The 15826-nt window shown below is 35.6% G+C and overlaps 1 protein-coding gene across 5 annotated transcripts in view; it reads left to right on the top strand.

Moving 5' to 3' along the window:
* Nucleotides 1-15826, top strand: part of LOC123548598 (short transient receptor potential channel 4-associated protein-like) — a 70778-nt gene that overhangs the window by 27057 nt on the left and 27895 nt on the right. For 3 of the 5 annotated variants that reach the window (XM_053546110.1, XM_053546112.1, XM_045336017.2), the window contains exons 10-22: nt 284-417; nt 1432-1511; nt 2701-2761; nt 3439-3497; nt 5067-5122; nt 5546-5591; nt 6145-6228; nt 6717-6807; nt 7481-7621; nt 8468-8579; nt 12421-12441; nt 14016-14125; nt 14636-14851. In XM_053546110.1, the coding sequence (XP_053402085.1) occupies nt 284-417; nt 1432-1511; nt 2701-2761; nt 3439-3497; nt 5067-5122; nt 5546-5591; nt 6145-6228; nt 6717-6807; nt 7481-7621; nt 8468-8579; nt 12421-12441; nt 14016-14125; nt 14636-14851 (1211 nt within the window). The remainder of the gene's footprint in view (nt 1-283; nt 418-1431; nt 1512-2700; nt 2762-3438; nt 3498-5066; nt 5123-5545; nt 5592-6144; nt 6229-6716; nt 6808-7480; nt 7622-8467; nt 8580-12420; nt 12442-14015; nt 14126-14635; nt 14852-15826) is intronic. The other 2 variants (XM_053546113.1, XM_045336018.2) reach the window with 1 other exon arrangement.

Raw genomic sequence — 15826 nt, forward strand, 5'->3', positions numbered from 1 at the left:
TGCGTATCGCAAAATTTCAAGGCCTGTCCTGGAAACACTTGCACAAAATATGATTTTAAGTTGAATTTCGGTTATCTCGAAGTAAAACGCTTGATCCCTTGGAATTCGAGATATTGAGTCTCAACTGTACTTTTAATCCAGAAGCTGTAGACATTTAGTTACAATAATTATTGAAAGGAATGTATAATAATAGTTACCTTATACAATCCTGCAGTGCATTGATATGGAGCTAAAATAAATTTTATTTTGTAAAGTTCTGAAATTTGACCAAATCTACCTATAGGTATAACTGCACCAACTACAGCAGAGAGTCCTATGCAGAAACAACAAGGTCTAACAATAACAGAGGAGCTTGTACAAAGAGTAGAAGTTGTTTACGTACTAGGTCTGTTCTTGCTTGGAAAACACAGAAAAAAGGTTAGTGATAGCTGCAATAAGGAGTGGAAGTTATTTAAAAACGAGGTCTGTTCTTCTTGGAAAAAAAGGAGTTGATTCTTTTAACAGGAAGTATGTTATATATATATTTTGAAAGAGTAGAAGTTGTATTTAGTACTAGTAGCAAGGTTAAATAGAATAAAAGGTACCAGGAGTAGAAGTTGTGTAAGGCTTAAGTTTCCTTTTGCTAGGAATACATTATTCTTTGTGCAGAGATGTGCTAGGTAGCTAAAAGATATGTGAACCATAGTATAAATGCTGACTTGTGGAATGTTAATAGTTCTATTTTGGTGTCAGCCCCTTCCCTGATATACTGTATGAAGGGGCACCTGAGGTCTTCCTTCACCATTATTGATGTGAGCTGTATTGTGTCTGTTACTGAAAAACTTACAAAGTACCAAGAAGAAAAGAAACCTTGTTTAGAGAATGAAAGCTGTACATGAGGAAAGTCTGATTTTGCTAGGTAAACATAGCAAAAAACAGCACACTGTGAGGGAAGCTATGTTATAGGTGTTGATTTGAATTAGTACATTATCATACTATACTTAGTAGTATATTAGCAAGCAGGATTTTTTCTTTCAACAACAACTTGGATCACGTTGATATCGGCATGATGGGTATGTCTCCAGCCTTGTATGTAGTACAGGAAACTGTCCCAGTTTGTTCCACTGTATATTGTAGGATTGATTTTTATACTGTTAGTCATAAGGGATGGATACATGTTAATAGAAAAAAGCAAGTTGTTTCAGCAGCTTTTGAAAATATCACGTGCTGGGATGTAACGTGACTCACTTCTTGAAAATGCTGAATATATCAGTTTGTATACAATATTCATATTTGTTTATAAATCAGACTGACAGTGTTACTGTTGTAGAATCTTAATTTTTATATAAAGATATATTGTTGAGTTCAAAAATGGCATTTTCCTAACAAGATGATGTTAAGGTAATACCAGATACACCTGCAGAATTAAATGAAATAATTGCCTTGTTTCAGGTACAACGAAAGTTAGCAGAGTTAAAGCTTGCCCCAGGGCTCAGTGAATTGTTTGACCAATTTATATGGAAATGTCAAGTGTAAGTATATTTCTTTAATGTCATGAATTGCTCAAGTTAGCCTGGGTGCTTGAGTCAGTAGTTTCACTGTGATTTCATGGACAGATGCAACATTGAATTCCATAAAAATATGTCTCAGTGTGGTAATTATTTTTAGCTCACCAGAGCCAAAGGCTCAGGGTGAGCTATTCTGATCAGTCACCGTCCGGTGTCCGTCGTCGGTTGTCCGGCCTCCATCGTCCGTAAACTTTTACTTTAAATGACATCTCCTCATAAACCGCTAGGCCAATTTCATCCAAACAAAAATTGTTCAAAGAATTGAATTCCGTGCAGAACTCTGGTTGCCATGGCAACAGAAAGGAAAAACTTTAAAAATCTTCTGCTCAAGAACCAGAAGCCCTAGAGCTTAGATATTTGGTGTGAAGCATTGCCTAATGGACCTCTACCAAATTTGTTCAAATCATGACCCCCGGGTCAATTTTGACCCCGCCCCAGGGGTCACTTGATTTTACATTGGAAAATCTTAAAAAATCTTCTTCTCAAGAACCAGAAGCCCTAGAGCTTAGATATTTGACATGTAGCATTGCCTAGTGGACCTCTACTAAAGTTGTTCAAATCATGACCCCGGGGTCAAAATTGACCCCGCCCCAGGGGTCACTTGATTTTACATAGGAAAATCTTCAAAAAAATTCTAAAAAATGAACCAGAAGGCCTAGAGCTTAGATATTTGACATGTAGCATTGCCTAGTGGACCTCTACAAAAAATTTTAAATCATGACCCCGCCCACATAGGAAAATCTTCCAAAAATTTTCTAAAAATCATCAGTTTGGCATTTGAAGCATGTAGCTCATATTACTGTGGTGAGCGATCTAGGGTCATCATGACCCTCTTGTTACAATATATTACTTAAATCTGAACAACATTCAGAAAGTTGTGAAGTTTGAATGAAAATAGGTTTTCTTTATCTTTGCCAAGGCTCATTTCATTTATAGTTTCAAATCATGGTGCCCTCCAAGAAATCCAAGATGGCCACCGAGGTGGCTACCAAAATCTGCAGTTGCACAAAACACCATGTATTTGCCAATAAATTACACATTGTTTGATTGAAGTGAGCTTTATTTGGCTCATTTTATCATGTTGTATTGAGTTTACATATTTTATACTGATTTTTTATGACAAATGTATAAAGTTCTGTGTTTTGTATTGCAGAGGTAGATACACAAATAGACATAGGATGAGAGGACATAATGCAGCCTGTGAATGTAGTCCAGTAAGTAGAACTCTCAGGAAGGACCACCTTTGTTATTGTGGACAATTTTTCTAGTGTTCAATCCTGTTACTTTAGTCAAGATTTTTTAGAATGTTCAACTTTTATTAGCCAAAAAAAAAAAATGACAAAAAAGTGGAATCAGCAAAAAGTTAAAAAGCACAGATTTTTTCAAGAAAAAATGGTGAATATGTAGAAGTCAGTGTGGAGAACATGTACATAATTTTATTTTATTTTTTGTCTTCCCATTCATCCCATCTGTCGCAAATATAGATTCTGTCATAAATTCAAAAGTACATACTTTTTATGAATGAAAGAAATAAGAAAAATATTCAGATCATGTTATTTTGTCTTCATCTGTTTTTTCATCTGTCTCTCTTTCCATCTATCAGTTACAAAAGATAGATCCTTTGTTAACTTTCAAAGTACAAGGAATTTTTCATGAAAGCTGACTGATAGATGCCTCTTTTTGAGGCTTTAATTGCTCGGCAATAGTGTTTAAAGAAAGCGCCCTTCTTTCTGTTTTGTCAGTTTTGGGCCAGAAATCTGTAATAAAAATTTTCTAATTCTGTGTCAGAAATCTTTTGTTCTCTGATTGTGCTCTTGTATTGAGAGAGCTCAGGATTTTACGTTTAACATTTTGTTGCCTGTTTAACTGTATTTATATTGGATAATTGCAGGAGGTTGCCTTGAAGATTCAGTTCCTACGATTAGTCCATAGCTTCTGTGATCATTCAGAGTAAGTACTATAGCCAAATTGAAGATTTTAAGATCTATGTTTGATGTCCTTTTTGATCCACCACAAAAGAAGTGTGGCCTGTCATATTCCAATGGCTTTAATTATACACAATTTGCATAAACATTTGAGAATTATGTTTCAACTTAATGTTTACAGTTAGATATTGATTGAATCTTGAGTTGAGTATATTAAGTATCCAGATATAAAAGTTTGGACACCAGGAATATGTTCTAATATATTTGACTTATAAAATAGCTGGTGGGATGAATTTTTTAAACATACTGTTTTGGATAAGAATCTAAGACTGAAAGATATTTTAAATCAATGTAGCAGTATGCTTCTTATGGTTTGCCAGCACCAACCCACTACCATTTGTCTCTTTCTGTAGTAATTCAAGAGATGCTTTTTTAGCTCGACTATTCGAAGAATAGGGGAGCTATCCTACTTGCCCGGCGTGAGCGTTAGCGTCAGCGTCACACGAATGTTAAAGTTTGCGTACCACCCCAAATATTTTCAAAGTCCATTGAGATATTGCTTTGATATTTTGCATACTCGTTTACCATTATGACCCCAGTCTATAAAAAGGAGGAGGCAACTCTATCAAGCATTTTGACTGAATTATGGTCCCTTTTCAACTTAGAATATGCTTATTGTAATGTTAAAGTTTGCGTACCACCCCAATATTTTCAAAGTCTATTGAGATATTGCTTTCATATTTTGCATACTTGTTTACCATCATGACCCCAGTCTGTACAAAGGAGGAGGCAACTCTATCAAGCATTTTGACTGAATTATGGCCCCTTTTCGACTTAGAATATGCTTATTGTAATGTTAAAGTTTTACTCATAGCTTACTCAAGCACTGAGAATAGTCGAGTGCACTGTCAACTGACAGCTGTTGTTTATACATGTTATATTATACCCCTGGTGTCTGTCCGTTTGTTATTAATTTCATGTCCGCTCTGTAACTCTTAAACCCCTTGAAGGATTTCAAAGAAATTTGACACAAATGTTCACCACATCGGGACAACATGCGGAGCTCATGTTCTGGATGGCTCGCTTCAAGGTCAAGGTCAAACTTAGGGGTCAATAGTTTTGAGTTTGTTTCATTTCCGCTCTGTAACCATTGAACGGCTTGAAGGATTGTAAAGAAACTTGGCACAAATGTTCACCACATCGAGACGACCTGCAGAATGCATGTTCTTGATGTCTCACTTCTAGGTCAGGGTCACACTCGGGGGTCAAAGGTTATTGCTCTGTAACACTTGAACCCCTTGGATGATTTCAAAGAAACTTGTCGCAAATGTTCACTGCATCGACAGAATGTGCAGAGCGCATGTTCTGGATGGCTAGCTACAAGGTCAAGGTCACACTTTGGGGGTCAAAGGTCATACCTTCGAGCATATATTGCTCCACATTGTGGTGCTTTCGTTGAATATTAGGTAAAAAAAATCATTGAGTATACTACTTCTCAAAGAATCAGGTGATATGTTGTAATTTTGATGAAATTACAGATACGTCGTTTTGTGGCACACCAGAATGTAATATATAATTTCTTCTTTTTTTTCAGCTACAAACATTTACTGTTGTCAAAGAGTGAACTTAGTGAAGTGAAACGAATAAATGGTAAGTGAATAGATCATATAACTAAAGGTTGGTTTTTAACATAATCTGAATCTTTAATAAAATACTAAATCCAACTAGTTTCTGTTCTACAAGATATCACACATGGTGAACCTAAACTTACTAGGTGTTAAGAGAATCTTCTAAAGGTATTATGGCCCACCTGCACCTAAGAGAATGATCAAAGGGGCACTTTGGGTCTTCCTCCACCATCACAAGCTGAAATGTTGCCATTATGTTGGTGTTACTCAAAAACCATCACAAAAAAAGAAAAGAAAGATAATTATTAAAATTAATAAATGTCTGTTTAGCATATACAAACATCTTGAAAGATGGATAGAAATGGGGTAGTAGACTGAGTTTCATGTTGATGATGTACATGCAGAATTAATTATGTTTGTCAATATTTGCGTGTTTTTATTTTAGCCAAAGCTGGGTCACTACAACTGCCAAATCTAGACAATGTTAACAGGTAACATTCATTTCTTACAACATAAAAGTTGAAACAGAGTATCTTTTTGTGTGCCTTCAAAATAGATTTGCTCTTATCTGTATGTACTCAGGTATTGAAGTCTTATGTCAGTGCCATATGTAGTAATTAACAAAATTAAATTTTAACAAATGGACATAGGTAAGGCTATACTATTTGTAAAGAGAGGCTTTTTTACGGAAGTTTGATGGTTCTACACCCACGCCCACCAGTGATGAAATAATGCAAGGAGGGTCATCTGGGGTCTCCATCAAAGCTGGAAAAGATCACCACATGACCAAAATTGTGTCATTGTGAAGTCGCAGACTTCCAGTCACTTGCCTCAAGTTGACGTTGGTTCGAAGGCTCACTTCGAGTGTAGAATTCTTTCATGTAAGGAATCATCCAGCTGGTTTCCATAAGGTCAGTGTTTCCACCCTGGCGCCACCCATGCATTAAACAATGCCCAGAGGGGTCTTCCTCCATCATCCAAAGTCTCCATTTTGACCTAAATTGTGTTGGTTTCACTCTAACCATAACAAAACTTTTATTTCAGACAATTAATGTGTAGAGGAAACAAAGGTCTGTTAACAAAGATTGTAGAAGTGATGAAGAAGGAACCAACTACTTCCACATTCAGGTATCTTGTCCCCTGCCTCTCTGATGTCTCATTCTGATAACACTTTAATGCATTGTCTTTAGAATTGGTCAAACTTCTTGTGAAAGAAATGTTGTTGTACATTTGTTTTGTGTTTACATTTTACATTTGATATATGAGCACAACTCCTTTCATGACCATAAGTATTTACAAAGTAAACAGTTGTGAGCAGATTTAAGGAAAATCATTGACTGGCATATTGAAAGTGTATTATATCTACTGCAGCTTAACATGATAACATTGTCAGGATTCCCAAACTGGTCATACCTAATCTTCCAGAATTATTACATACCTAGAGTATCCCTTTAGATGACCCTTGGGCAAAATTCATTAGAACTGATTGATAAAATTTGTAATCTATGTATATCTGTCTCTAAATAATGAAGTACAGTACCTGTGGTATTTTATGAAATTATCTACAGTGATACAATGCAAAGAAGTCTGATATACAAGTTTGTTTTGACTTGTAGGTTTTGGTTGGCGAGAGCTGTAGAAAGTTACCTGAGAGGTAACACATCATACTGTGATCAGGTGTTCCTCATGAGAAGGGGACTTCTTCAGGTAAATCCTTAATAGAATATATAATTTATAGTCTGCTTGAAGCAGGTAAATTCTTTATGGAATATATTGTCATTTTATTTATAGTTCACTAGAAGCAGGTGACTTCTTTATAGAATATATCAATTTAAGCCTGCTTGATGTGGGTCAGTTCTTGTCAAATTGCTTTACTGCCGGGGCTTTGCTTTGAAAAAGTATTTTGTTTTGATCTTGTATGTCAAGTCCAATTAAAAATGTTCTTTCAAAATACAAATTCATTGAAAAATAATTTTATTCAAAAACACTGTGAATAGGTAATACAGTCTACATTTAATAAAGGAATTACTAGCTACTGCTTTTTAGGACATTGCCTTGTTTTATTTCGTACTATTAAGTATTTTCTCCCTATTTTCAGGTGCATAACCTTCCTAATTTTGAATCTTGCTGATGTGAAATTTTTGATAATCAAGGAATACAAATTTTCAGAATTGAATCTCTATGAACAAAAAAGATTCCATTCATTTTATCTTCAGAAGTTGAAATCCACTAATCCATGTCCCCACTAAATTAATGTTTTTGCTAAAACCACAAATTTGATAATTTCACAGGATATTTTTGTTATTTTATGTAACAAGATACTACTTTGTGTAATTTAACTTATGAATCTCTGGAATGGACTGTTACTTTATAATTTCAGCATGTGGCTTCCAACATAGTGGAACATGAGATTCGGCACAAGGAGATCTTACAGAGCAGTTTTGACCTGCTCGGTGAACTAGTCAAATTCAACATCGAGGCTTTCAGAACATTCGACAATATTCTTACTACGTCAGAAAAGGTCAGTTTTTTGTATGAGCTCATCACCTTATGTTAGGATGGCTATCTTTATTAAAACACAAGCGTCCTAACAGGTTGCATGAGTAATGGACAGAATTGTGAGATGCATGTTCTTATACTGAAAAACAGAATTTTTTGTAAAAATTGCCTGTAACTTGTGAAATTAGTATAAAGTTGAAGAATTCCTTCCCACAGCTGAAAAAAATGTGCTTTATGAAAGAAATCCTGCACTGCTTTTTACAGAATCACCATCTTTGCCTGATATATTTGATATAATGGAGTCTGTCTGTCCTAAAAGCAGAAACTTCCCATATAAATATTATTCTCGGCTAAGTATGACTTTAAACCTTCAAAAAATGGAAACACAATTTAAACCTTAATAACCTGTAGCTATTAAAGGGGCATGCCTCCAGATTAAAATGAGATATATAGAAATTGAAGGAAAAAATCTATTTGTTAATGGTGGCAAACAAAAAAGTAAAAACAAAGGAAGATTTAGGCAGTATTTATCTAGACATATGAAATGTATACAGCTGTATTAAAAGTGATGGTCGTGCAGTAATATTGTAATTTAAAATGGTAGGATTTTTAATTTTTTTTTTTGTACAGATTATGCGAAATATACAGACTTTAGTAATAATGATTTGCAAGTTTTGGTGTTCAGAAGAAATTTCTATATACGTGTATCTGAAAATGTTTGATATTTTGAAGTACATCTAGAGGCAACTCCCTTTAGAGAGTCAAAATGTACATGAGACAAAGTTGAAACAATGCTTACTACTGGCCGCCTGATTGTGTTTAAATTTGGTCAGAGGTTGCATTCACAGAAACGTGTTCTTAATTTCAGTTTGACAAATTCATCACAACCGTCAACAGAAATCTGGTAGATTCCAACATGTTTATCCGCAGTCTTATTTTATCACTGGAGCATTTTCGGGCAGAGGATGAAGCTATCAGTGGTAGGTATCTGGTTGTCATAGTTACAACTTCTCTACTTGATGGTCAGTTGCTGGGGCTGTAATTACCAATGCTCTTAAGTAAGAAATTGGACTGAAGAATGCACTTATTTTTTTCTCGGTTTTGGGACGTAGGGTGGGGAAAGGTTTTGAAAAATAACTGAAGTAAACATGTTTAGTTGTAGAAAGAATTGAAAACTAGGATTAATGGCACAAGTATTCTTAGGTATTCAGAAGCAAACAATGTTTGGTTTTTAGCTCACCTGTCACATAGTGACATGGTGAGCTTTTGTGATCACCCGTCGTCCGTTGTCCGTCGTCAGTCCGTGCGTCAACAATTTCTTGTCTGCACGATAGTGGTTTCATTTATGATTTTATTTTAACCAAACTTGCACACAACTTGTATCACCATAAGGTCACGGTTCCTTTCTTGAACTGGCCAGATCCAATCATGGGTTCTAGAGTTATGGCCCCTGAAAGGGCCAAAATTAGCTATTTTGACCTTGTCTGCACAATAGCAGCTTTATTTATGATTTGATTTTTACCAAACTGGCACAAAACTTGTATCACCATAAGATCTTGCTTCCTTTCTTGAACTGGCCAGATTCCATTATGGGTTCCAGAGTTATGGCCCCTGAAAGGGCCAAAATTATCTATTTTGACCTTGTCTGCACAATAGCACCTTCATTTATGATTTTATTTTAACCAGACTTGCACACAACTTGTATCACCATAAGATCTTGGTTCCTTTCTTGAACTGGCCAGATTCCATTATGGGTTCCAGAGTTATGGCCCCTGAAAGGACCAGAATTAGCTATTTTGACATTGTCTGCACAATAGCAGCTTCATTTATGATTTGAATTTAATCAAACTTGCACAAAACTTGTGTCACCATAAGATCTCGGTTCTTTTCTTGAACCGGCCAGATCCCTTAATGGGTTCCAGAGTTATGGCCCCTGAAAGGGCCAGAATTAGCTATTTTGACCTTGTCTGCACAATAGCAGCTTCTTTTATGATTTTATTTTAACCAAACTTGCACACAACTTGTATCACCACAAGATCTTGCTTCCTTTCTTGAACTGGCCAGATTCCTTCATGGGTTCCAGAGTTATGGCCCCTTAAAGGTCCAAAATCGGCTATTTTGGCTTTTGCAGCCATACAGAGACTTCATTTATGGTTTTATTTGATACAAACTTCCAAAATACCTTCAACAACAATAAATTTTGGATTCCATGACAAATCAGATCCAATCATAGGTTCCAGAGTTATTTTATATCTGATTACCTCCCCTGATTGTAATCAAAATGGATTTATATCAGTAAGTACTTATAGGACTTATTTGAAATTTCATTATTGTTATTAGTTGGACTGAGACAATCAGGGTAGATAACTGTGGACTGATTTTATGTCAAATTACCTCCCTTTATTTCAAATTAAAATGGGTATATTTCCGTAACTAATGAAGATACTGATCTGAAATTTCATTTATGTCAGCAGATTTATTTGGCAGATCCTTCTTTTGTTCACTTACAATATATTTTTTTTATTACTTCCCTTTTACGTTACTATAAATAGCTTATTTTTAGTAACTTTTTTATTATTGGCCGTAGGGAAAAACCGAGACCACTTTTCTGTGGTACAACATGGATGATACCTCCAATTTTTGGGTGTATTTTGACATCTATACCTTGTAAGAATTTTTTTTCTTTTTTGTTAAATTTCTTCCCTTTGTTGTTCCTGTCCTTTGGACTGAGATATCTTTTCTGAGGACCTTCTTGTCCTCAAGTGCAATGATAACAGGTGAGCGATATAGGGCCAACATGGCCCTCTTGTTTATGCATTTTACTCATGATTGTACACATTCTTTTATAAAAATATTTTTATACAATTGTATGATTTTTATATTTCTCCCATTTTCAGTAAAATTGTTCATTATTTATGTTTAAAAAGGACATTTTAATCTAAATTTCTATCATTGAGTGTTGATAAATACATACTTGTTAAATGTTTACTGTAGGACAAGAAATACTGGCAAGATAGAATAACCTTCCGTTTGCTGAAAAACCTCGAACACATCTTATGAAAGGATGCTTTTTATAACCATACCATCTCTTGTTAAGGGACTTTTATACTTAAGAAGCATTTGACATGTTACACATGCATTCTTTGTAATGTTTGTTTTATTGTTCGCTGAAAAGACTGTAGTGGGAAGTTAAAGGAAAGTTCTAAATTGCCAATTTGACCTGTTTCACAGTTACCTACCAAGTTGTACTATGACTTGAACAGATTTTTATCGTTTCTGCGATGAAAACAAGTTCAGGATGTTGTATATTTAGTCATAACCTTGCAGATAAGAGTTCATGTCTTTATATCGGTCCATCTTTACCTTGCAATGCTTTGAACCTCACTTTGAACCACTAAATGATAAGAATGTTATACCATACCCATTCATTCAGGCAAGATTGAGGAGCTTAGTGAAGATATGATACTTAGCAACTGGAGACTTTTGTCAGTAGATGTGTTAGAAATTCTGTAATAGTGGTTTACCATATGAAGGACTTTGACACAGGTGTTACCACGTTACAAGTAGAAAAACATATTGATGCTGCATTTGACAGTGGAAAATGTACTTTCAGACTTTCCTAAACATTTGTTGGGTGATAAAAGAGTTTAAGCTCGTCTTTTGGAGGAAGTTATATCTTCAGTTTAATTCATTTTACTGATATGTGACAAGGCTTTCAAATAGGCTAATGTTTCTGTCCTCAGATAACTCTTGGCTAGATTTGATATATTTCTCAGCACTGCAGTATTTGGCTTTAAGTCGGTCATTGCTTACTAGTGTTGTTCAATATACTATGAAATCAGAAATAGCCGCGACAGATGTATTTTCACTAAATTCATGAAAACTTGTGTTTAAATTACTGATATTGGTATAATTTACTGCTTATGTGAAGATGAAACATCATATTTTGTTTTAGTCTGATTTTGGTTTAGCAAAATCTGTTATAACTGTATGTTTCATGATTACAGGCTTTCAACTAGACCCTGTTTTTCCTACTTTTTACTGAGGAGCTCAACTTTATAAATAGCATTATAGTATTTCCCTACTTAAGTCAATTTAAAATGCTTGTGTGTGATAAATGGTCTTTTTATATCATTCAGTTTTATAACACTTGTAAGTCAAGCATCATGATCATTACTTTGTATGTTTTGCTGCAGATAGATCAGTGTATGTTCAGAATTAGAATTTAAAACAGAACAGTTCTGTGCAGATATCTATACCTGTACATTGCAATATCTTAAGTTATTTTGCACGTATTTTATTTTTCTTTACTAATCAGCAATGCGCATTTGCACCAAATGACTGTAATATATTTCTGTATTGGATACAATATATTCCATATTTGATGATGCAACTTGTTTGGTATAAATTCCCTTGTAAACGTAATGATGAATGCCGTTATCTGATAAAAGTAATGACATGAAATTCGGCGTCAGTAAAGGCTTGACACACACTGTTCGTCCTGCATTTCTTTGCATTATCAGCAGTTTGAATATAGAGCCTTGAATATAGCACCCATCTATATTGTTTTTCATTATTTTACATGGAAAAAACAAGCATAGGTCATTGAAAATTATTTTTTTATAGTGTGTGCAAGGGTATACATTAAAATGGCCATAATTATTCTACTTTTATCATATTTTTGTGTGCGAGAAAGCAAACTTTTTCAAAAACTTTGTCTTGCCTAATTTAACAGGGCAGTTGAAAGCCTGAAAATAAGAAAATATTTCAAAATGCAAAATAACATTTATGCATCAAAACATGTTTTTTGTGTGGTTGTAGGTCCGACAAAAAACAACACTGGTAAATATATTTGTTCTTGTTATAGTTATACTTCCACCTTATTAAAACTTTAACTTTCTTAACTTCCATATTTGTTACCTCTGCTATTTACAATGTTATCACAGTTAGAAAAATCCTTACATACACTGTATAGTTTAATCGCAGTTGGTAGCTCATTCAAGTAAGGTGGTTGATTGGTGTAAAGTGGTTGTATCGCACTATGCTGTGTTAACCTGACCTTATTTGGTGACAGGATGTTAGGCAATTTTCACTGGTTATTGCACTGGATATTTTGTCCCCTCAGTGCAGAAATGGTTAACAGCTTTGTAATACAAGTACAGTTAACCAGTTTTTTATGCTGAGGTGATGAATTCTGTACGATTTTAGACAATATTTCAGTTGTTTTAAGCAGATATACTGTCTGATTTTTGTTGTTGCAAATGTTAACCAGATGATAAGATTTTTACACATAACTATAGGGAGTACTGTGAAATCATTGATATGTGTGGGGGACTAATTTTCTTGGATTTTGTTGTCAAATGTCAATCCACAAAATGAAATCTGGCGAATATGGAAGTGTTCTGTTTATTTAATCTTTAAAAGTTTGAAATCAACAGATTTATGTCCCTACAGAATAGCCATTTTTGCTGAAACCAACAAATATGTCCATAAAAATTAAATGGTTTCACAGTAAACATACAGATCGCTTATTATCATGAAAAGATATTACTCTTGACGCATACCCTTGATGAAATCTCATCCACTGTGTTTACCTTCCAAAACTATAGACTGTTATAAGGCTGTATAAGGTGTTAAACCTATATAAAGTTAAAATGTGTAAATGTTCATTTTGATATATTTCTAAGCAGGGATGTGAAAAAAAAATTAATACGTTGGATATAATTTTGTAGGTTATATATATTCTATCTCCATATGACCCCATGTTTGACTTTATGTTGTTTTTGTGTACTTTCTCATGGCATGAAAGTACAGTCTTCACTCAGTATATATACAATAAAGGCAGATTAGAAAGATATCGAACAATAATATGTAGTAAAACAATATGCAGCATAATATTAATGTGTGTTCGTTCTTTTGGACAGTTTATACAAAAAAAAAACTACAATAACTACAATAGCCCTTAATGTGTCCTATGCTGAAAAATGTTTCTAGCCTCATCCTTTTTGTTGAAACTTTAAAGTTATATTAGACCCAAAGTCATATTTGAACAAATGAACAATTACTTCATAGTATCTATGTAAACATAATATTAACATGTGTGTAAAAACAATAAGTACAGTGTGTTAGGTTTGTATAGATATACACAGTATAAATATGTACTTCTGCTTAAAATACCGAAAGTTTTTTCACAAATGACAGTTATACATGAAATATAATTGTGAATGTACTACTACAAGAAATGTGTGTATATTTTGTAAAGTTAAATTCATTTTATGAGGATTTTGTACACTTAAAAGTTAGTATGGAAGAACAAACTATGAACATGGGATATCTTTAAAATGTTTGGTACAATTTATATGCCATGATTTATATACTTGAGTAGGATGAGAGCAATATTGTTTTTTCTGTTGTAGATTATGTACGCAAGGACAGTCGATTATTGATGTATATCGGAGACTTCAGCCGACAACTTGACTACCTGTATAAACTTATCACAATCATTGATGTTCAGAACCTGACACAGGTATTGTATTAACTGATTGATCTGAAATTTCCGTAACAAGGTGTTTTCTTGATTTCTCTTTAAGTACAAGACAATACTATTGTTATTATACAACATTCAGTTGTAATATGAACAGTGTAAATTTTCAAAGTACCATTTTTAATTTGTTGCCAAAAAACAATTTCATTAGGGTATTTGCCATTTTGAATTAAGCTATTTCGTCGCCCAAAAAAAGCTAAAATTTCAATTCTGATTTTATTTCATGGTGAATATTGTTAAACTTTCATGATGTCTTAGAAAGCATTTGCATATTAGAATTCTGTAATGTATCCAAACTGTACTCCATGGCTGAGTGGTAAGGTCGCTGACATTTAATTACTAGCCCCTCACTGTTATGGGTTTGAATGTCATGCATCTGGCCTAGGGAAGGTCTGTTTGGTCTTCTACCAAAAGCTGGAAAAGATGCCATATGACTTGAATTGTGAAAACAATTGATATCCTCTTATGTATTATTTGTGTATTCTTAAATAGGAGAATGTAAGCTGTCTCAACACGACGCTGGTGTTCCTTATGTTTGCCAACAGAAAACATCAGTTAGGAAGATACCTACAGGCATTGAAGGATGAAAAGGAAGGCATGTTGGAGGTGAATGGTTCGGTACAGTTCATGACAAATTTCCGAGATCTGTTACTCTTCTGGCAAGACCATTACCTGCACAAAGACAAGGACTGCAGTGCCTTAGAAAAGGTACAACTTTTTCACTTCTTTGTGTGGCCTCCCTTTCTAAGTGGTAAGGGTCACAGACTTTTAATCACTGGTCCCCTCACCTGTGAATTCAAGTCATACTCTGGTGGTTGTATGAAGAAGCTACCTTCCTAACTTATGAGAGGTAAATGGTTTCTACCTAGGAGCCTGGCTGATCCTGAAGGCACCAAGAGCCTGGCTGATCCTGAGGGCACCAGGAGCCTGGCTGTTCCTGAGGGCACCAGGAGCCTGGCTGATCCTGAGGGCACCAGGAGCCTGGCTGTTCCCTGAAGGCACCAGGAGCCTGGCTTATTCTGAGGGCACCAGGAGCCTGGCTGATCCCGAGGGACCAGGAGCCTGGCTAATCCTGAGGGCACCAGGAGCCTGGCTGTTCCCTGAAGGCACCAGGAGCCTGGCTGATTCTGAGGGCACCAGGAGCCTGGCTGTTCCCTGAAGGCATCCGGAGCCTGGCTGATTCTGAGGGCACCAGTAGCCTGGCTGATCCCGAGGGAGCAGGAGCCTGGCTGATCCTGAGGGCACCAGGAGCCTGGCTGTTCCCTGAAGGCACCAGGAGCCTGGCTTATTCTGAGGGCACCAGGAGCCTGGCTGATCCCGAGGGACCAGGAGCCTGGCTAATCCTGAGGGCACCAGGAGCCTGGCTGTTCCCTGAAGGCACCAGGAGCCTGGCTGATTCTGAGGGCACCAGGAGCCTGGCTGTTCCCTGAAGGCAACCGGAGCCTGGCTGATTCTGAGGGCACCAGTAGCCTGGCTGATCCCGAGGGAGCAGGAGCCTGGCTGATCCTGAAGGCACCAGGAGCCTGGCTTTCGTGAAGTAATGTCATGAGGGGCAACTGGTGTCTTCCTCTTGCATTAAAGTCAGTGTGATGTAAAACCACAAAAAAAAAAACAACATATTTTTGAAAATTTTCTTCCTTGAAGTTCAGAAAAAACGTCTGTAGAATATATTATATATGTATA

The sequence above is a fragment of the Mercenaria mercenaria genome, chromosome 6 (genome assembly GCF_021730395.1).
Source record: "Mercenaria mercenaria strain notata chromosome 6, MADL_Memer_1, whole genome shotgun sequence".
Taxonomy (NCBI): domain Eukaryota; kingdom Metazoa; phylum Mollusca; class Bivalvia; order Venerida; family Veneridae; genus Mercenaria; species Mercenaria mercenaria.